This window comes from Pipra filicauda, unplaced genomic scaffold (genome assembly GCF_003945595.2).
Source record: "Pipra filicauda isolate LSUMZ 115617 unplaced genomic scaffold, ASM394559v2 scaffold7_size6619720_pilon, whole genome shotgun sequence".
Classification (NCBI taxonomy): domain Eukaryota; kingdom Metazoa; phylum Chordata; class Aves; order Passeriformes; family Pipridae; genus Pipra; species Pipra filicauda.
The window spans coordinates 2,788,947-2,795,682 of record NW_024104976.1 but is presented as its reverse complement, the minus strand read 5'-3'; the positions used below and the strand labels follow the sequence as shown (position 1 = coordinate 2,795,682).

At 41.1% G+C, this 6,736-nt stretch overlaps 1 protein-coding gene across 1 annotated transcript in view; it reads right to left on the bottom strand.

The window, feature by feature from the left end:
• Positions 1 to 1,962: 1,962 nt before the first annotated feature.
• TNFAIP8L3 (TNF alpha induced protein 8 like 3) overlaps positions 1,963 to 6,736 on the bottom strand; it is a 46,417-nt gene continuing 41,643 nt past the window's right edge. The window contains exon 2 of the mRNA XM_027732079.2: positions 1,963 to 4,945. Within this exon, the coding sequence (XP_027587880.1) occupies positions 4,383 to 4,945 (563 nt within the window). The 3' untranslated portion in view covers positions 1,963 to 4,382. The remainder of the gene's footprint in view (positions 4,946 to 6,736) is intronic.

Here is a 6,736-nt window from a genome sequence, read left to right as displayed (position 1 = left end):
AAAGCTGCCAGTGTGTAACAGGAGTCCTGACTGAGCTGGGGAGCTCAGGCCCTTGAGAACCTCAGCAATTCAGTGCTGGAAATCCCTCTGATCTTCTTCCATCATCCAGCTGTCTCTGAAATATGACTGCATAGATAATTATACAAAGGAATGTTTTTCCATCTGGTTCCGTATTGAAAATCCTTTTGTGACTATCTTCCTCCATGGTGTTCCCAGTTACTTTTCTGTGTGACTTGGTAGATCTTGAAGGCTTAGGCTGTTTTCCAGGAAAGGGATAGAAACAGGCTAGAAGGAAGAGAGCACATAACCAGTTTGCATGAAGAAGTTTGGTTTCAAGAGGCAACCAGAGACCAGTCAGTATAAACTGACCTTTCTGAACTGGCAGGTTAACAACGTTTGGACCAAACCCTGGGTACCAGGACGCCTCACTCTTTTACTGCTGTGTGCCATGGGCAACTTGGAGTTCTGAACATCTGGGAATTAACAGGTTAGTGATTATATTGGATCCATATTCCAACTGTTTTGTCAGCTTCTCCTTCCTTACCCCAAGTATTTTCAGATATCTTTAATGAAACAAATACTTTGGTAGGAAAATGGACAGCAGTGCAGCATGGCAATATGATGTAGGGTATTTTCCTAAATATAGGTCAAATCTCTTGTGTTACATTACTTTCTGCTAGGTATTCCCAAATCCTCCTCATCCTTTAAGGACCTAGAAGAATAAATTTGTGTAATGGATGGCACTATCTTGAGGTTTTCCTGTACTTGTGAATAGCTCATAAATGACACTGTCTGATGGTTTCTAAATATTGGAAAGGTGTTTATCTCCTATAGAATCCCACCAGTAGTTTTTCAGCCTAAAAAGCTGTATTATCTTTTTCTTTGTGGGTAAGACTGTGCATTGTCTCTTTCTGGCAATGATTTATGTAAAAACAGAAATAGATCCACTTAAGTCATCCAGGTGAAAGCTGCTTTTGCATTTCAGTTGCTGTGGTAAGAGTTAATTGTGCTGTACTTGGTTCTCTTCAGGGTCAGCTATTTATGTGCCCTTCTGTAAGAACATTTCTCTAGCATAAATCAGGTCACATGTTCAGTGTGGAGTGCTGCTCGGTGGTACAGGGACGCTTTCATTAGAGTGCCAGAAGTGGTCACTCCCATGAGAGTTTCTTGAACATTAACATTTTTCTCTTTATTACATAAAGCTGGCAGTGATGAAGCAAAGAATATTGTGTCCTGCCATGATATGATTCATAAAATTAACTTGACAGCAATGCTTCACCAGCAGGGAGGTTCAAAGCACCACTTAGGAAGATTGCTTTAAACTCAGATTTTAAGGTAGTTGTCAGTTTTCTCTTTGTGCCAACCTTTAATTGCTTTCAGTATAATTGCCGTGTGAGTTGTTTGCAAATCCTGAGCTCCTTCAGCCAAAGCAGTTTGCTTTTTCTGGGAATAAGGATGGGAGAATATGTGCCTGCTGTTGTTAAAACATTCTGGTAGGTTCTAGCACCTCCATGTTTAGGGCACGGCTTTGAAATCTGCCAGGGATGTGTCTTCCATGTAGTTTAAATCACATGGAGCTAAACTGAGCTAAATACATCACGGGAAACTTTCAAGAAGGTACTTGCAAGACGGATAGTGAGATCTTGGCCTGCAACGTGCTCTGCCCCTGCCTCAGGCTGCTCGTGTCTGTTCCAGGCACCGGCTCAGGCTGAGCCCAGGGAGAAGTGGTACCTGAAGGCAAGAAGTCTGTGCCAGTTCCTCCCCGTGGCTTATGAGGGAATTTCTGAGCTCAGTGATGGGGCTGCTCCACTAAACACACTGAGCCAGCATCGTTTTGTAGCTCAAGTGCTGGAGGACATTGGAGAAAAACAGAAATTCTGTCTGCTGCTGACACATGTTGGTGTTGGGTGCGTGTGATGCAATAGGGATGGTAGAATAAATGAATCAAAAGGAAACAAAAAAGGCAGTAATCACACATTTTTAATCCACAAATGTGATAATACATAATATACTTAAGGTGACCTGAACATTGCCCATATTTTAGCAATGTTATTACATACCAAGCTACAAAAGTAAACAATGAATATACAGGATGTGCAATTATGAGAAATACTTGAAAACACCTCTTCCTTTAAGGCTACTCAGATTATTTATAAATAAAACAACAGATGTTCAGCTGGTGTGTCTAAAATACCAGAATCTGAATATTGATACTTGCAACACACAAAAAGTCACAGATACAGGCTATATCTTTCCTTTGGACATCTTGAATGTTGAATAATCTCTTTTTCTGGCTTTCAAAAAAAGAACTTAAATTTGTTTACCACAAATGAAACACGCAAAATCTGACGTGTGTGCACTGGGACAGGAGCATTGGATACGATAAATACTGTTCAAAAGCATCAATTGACAAGTACGTGCTTGGAAGAAATGCAGGTAATGTGCATGTAAATATGGCTCTGCACATGGCTGAACTTGCAACCCCAGCTGTTGGTATTTCACTGCTGTTTTGCAAAGGAGTTGTCCACCTTCACTGCTACTAAATACACTTTTTATGGTTAAAGGAAATAGGTGGGGAAAATTTACATTGTTACAAACTGCTCTGCTACTGTCTTTCATTTTTACAGTGGTTCAAATGAGTTCTGGGAACAGATACAAATCCATCTCGCACAACCCAAGTGAATATGTGACCCGGGTATGTGTGTTCTCAACTGAATAAGGTGTGATAGTAAAAACTGTTGTTGCAAGAGATAAAATATCTGGGGCAAGGAAAGACAGAAGAATAACAAAGTTTTTGAACAGTTTTCTCTCCCACCATAGTATTCAAGAGTTTAAATGAAATATTTTTTTTCTTATCCTAGTGAGTGATCAACCCTGTAAGCTTCCCTAAAAGAGGAATGGCTTTCAAATATATTTTCTTGTCTTTGTCAAATTTCAAGTACATGCATCTCTCTATTATATATACATGAAAGGGAAGGTGTTACCTCTAGATAATGGCATTTTCTGCTCTCTGTGCCAGATGAAAGGAGAGGGTGCCTGATACTGCAGTGTCAGGAGCTAGAGCAGGAGATTAAGATGCAGAAGGCAAGGAGAGGAGAGATTTCTGAACATGCTTCCTTTACTCTGGGTCAGTCAGCACCTACCCAGATTCTACAAGTGGCAAAGCTGGTGTATCTGCTCTGCTCCCATCCTCCCTTCATCCTAAAGGGACTGTACAAACCCCACTCTTTCTTGGCAAAATGTTTTCAGCTTGAAAACATTAAAAAAAAAAACAAAACCCACTGAAAACATTCAGAACAAAACTCATTCCAGAAGCTCACCAGAGTCACTGAGGCTGCTCTCGTTTAGCTACTGTGGATATGCTACACTCAGAGGCACTGCAAGAAGAGTGGATGGGCATCCTGTTGTATCCCACCTCTGATTACTGTAGGCACAAATGTCATGGGCACATTAAACCACGAGTGGTATTGAGGCTGAATACATTGAGGACGGGATGGAAATGGTGTCCGTTGTGCTTCTCACAAGGGAATGTCAAAATCTTCACAAAGAGTATTTTATTCTGTCAGGCAGAACAGTAAGAGCACAAAGAGCAGCACAACCTTCAGCCTAAACTTGCCTGATGGTACCCAATACACAAACCCTGAGCGTGGGGGAACTGCTGGACTGCTTTAGTTTTCTGGTTACCTTCGAGCTTCAACCACTGAGCTAATTTTCAAGATTAAAATGAAACCTTCTATTAGCAGGTATAAAACAAAACTCTGATGAAAATATTGCTTCCTAGAGCAGTTCTTTAAATTGTCTCCCACTTCTACTCAGTTTGTACGATTTGTTATTCCCCTATTAGATTTACATACCATTTAAATTGAGAGAGGTCTTCTCCTATTAATTCCTGATCCCTTTGAAAGGAGTGAACTCAATCCACTACAGCCTTACTTTCTGTCAAAGCTTTTTCAGGTATCGTGGAAATAATAAAAATATATGCACCAAGGGCCTGGGAATAAATTCCATGCGTTGCTCTTGCCTTCACCTGTCTATTTTTACATAGCCATGCATGTGAGTTTCCTGTCTTTTCTTGTGTTCAGCCTTGAACACAAAGCTAGCAAGATCCTGGGGTATAGCAATCTCTTTCTGAACAACACGTATCAGCAGCCTTGTTCACTCTGCTCCTTGAGAAAGACTAAATTATCTGAACAAAACATTAAAATTGATAGCTTTCTGATTTAAGTTTTCCACTTCATCATGAGCCTGGTGAGCACTTCCTGGACCCTGTGGGGCTGTAGTAAGACTGATGGGAAGGAAGCTCGCTTGCCCACCACGGCTCATGAAGGGTGGCCAGTCCTAGAGAGAAGTTTTTGTTTGGTTTTTTGCTTCTGAGCGTAGTTTCAAAGAACCTTCTCATCAAGTAGTTTGTTGATGCCGTTGCAGATCTTTTTGAGGTATGGCCGACAATCCCCATCCAGGCTGTACAGGGCAGTTAGAAATTCCACATCCGCAAAGTGGTTGAAGACGTGGTTGATGCGCCCGTGGGACCGCGGGGTCAGGTGTCGACCTACGAGTTCATGCACAAGATCTTTACACTCATTGAGAAGTTCTGCAAGCACATTCCTGTCAAAAGTGTACTCTACCTCGTAGAAGCTGACGATTGTCATGGCAGTTTGGTTCAGCTTCTTCCTGAACTTGTCTACGATCTCCAGCTCTTCTTGGTTGAACTGATTGTTTCGATAGAGGATCCCGATTTTTATTGCCACTTTAATCAGGTCTTTCATAATTTTATGGGCTTCCTTTTTGTTTCTTGTGTGTTCCTTCGTTACTTTGTACAGCTCATCGAAGATTTCACTGCTTGTGTCATCGATCAGCATGTTAGCCATGGTTTTGGTTGCCATTTTACTCAGGATCTTTTTCTGGGCTTGCAATGCAAGATTCTTGGAACTGAAATAATCAGGACCTGGTTTGGGATAGAAAAAAAGAGAAAATGTTTATTTTATTTGTTGAATTATTTTTGCAATCAATTAAGAAAAGTAGCACCCACGTGCTTAACTGAGACACTGATTAACTGACATATAGTCATGACTGCAGTAACAGGAACACTTCCAACACATTATTTTCAGGTATCCTTGGGGTTTTAGATAGCCATGTTTCAGGTCTTGCTATCACTTTATTTGCTTGCACATAAAGAACAGAATATTCTGGCAGAGGATATCTATGCTGATACTTTGATAGTCTTTTAATTTTGAAGTTCAATATTAAAGCTTTCTTAGCAGAGAGATCGCTGAGATGTTGTGGTCAAAATAATGCATAAAATATCAGAGACAAGCAAAATGAGATACTGACAAGCAATATATGAACCTGAGAGAGTTACACTTCGGTCACTGGGAGGCACTGTTGTGCCACAGTTATGCTAAGCAGCATCTCACATAAGGGCTAATAAAGCAGATCCATAAGCAAGGATTTATTTTGCCTTGATCTCTAGTAATAATAATTCCTTCCCCTTTTGTTACCAATTTGCAAAATTACAGAATGTGATTTTTGTAAAACATTGGTGCTTCTGTGCATGTGATTACTGCTAGACAAAAATACCTGAGCTATTTGCTCTACATTTATCAAATAATTATCTTGGATTTTTTATCTTTTACCCATCTGTGCAAGTTTCACTCAGCAGAGCACCCCAGCACATGGCTACTCCTGCTGGGCTTTATCCCGTGAGTTTCTCTAGTGCTTGGTACAGATTAATTTGACCTTCCTCTGTTTTTCACAATAATGTTGGCTTCTAACTGGACCTACATGGACAAAGTAAAGGAAATATGGATATGAAATAATCAGCCTGGTTAATACTGGGGAAGTGAAGTCTCTGTTGGATCAAAGGGCACTCTGTCATTGCAGCCAAGCAGTGATGAGTGTGTGTATTGGGTGTACAGCTGGTGAGTTCCGAGTGATGGCAGAGTGGCCTCTTTGGTACGAGACACCTTCCTCACCTTTCCCTCACATCTCCTCTCAGTTATCTGCTCATGCAAAGGAGGTGCCCTTGTTTCCCTGCCAGCTGGAGACCTTGCTCTGCTCACCAGCCACTGGGAAATCAAACCACTAAGGGATTAAAAATGACAACAAAAATCAACTCTTCCAGTACTGATTTGACTGTGGAGCCTGAGTGAGTCTTAAGCTGGTGGAGTGAGCTCCAAGGCCCTTTCCAATCCTCAGCCCATGAACACTGTCACCCCGCAGTGCAGCCGCTGTCTGCTGGTGCTCGTGGCACAGTCTGACCCACGGCAGCCTCTCCTTCCTCCCTGTGCTCCCTCCACCCCTGTGTGAGGGAAAAAGAGATGCTGGTTGCCAGCACACTTCAAATAAGTAACGCTCTGAATTTAAAGTCCTCTGTTTAAATCCTGATTTTCAAGTTAGCTGGAATATTAAAGTTGTCATCTTTCTTTGTGTGCTACAGCTGTACTGCAGAGCAATGTTGAAAGAGTAACATTTAATTTCAACTGAACCACCACCTGGAAAAAATAATTCAATGTGCTTAAAAGAATTGCCTGTCATTTGGAGAGAAAATTGTGGGGCTGAGCTGCTGTCTGAAGGAAATAGAAAAACTGTGATTTAATCTAGAAATGATAAAACCAGGATGAAAGCATTCTTTCACTTAGCAGTACGTGGGTATATAAATAGTATCCATGATGAATAATTATGTGCATTTGACACAGTAAAATGGTAGATTGTTAGTGTCTGTTTCTGTAGTAAGTGT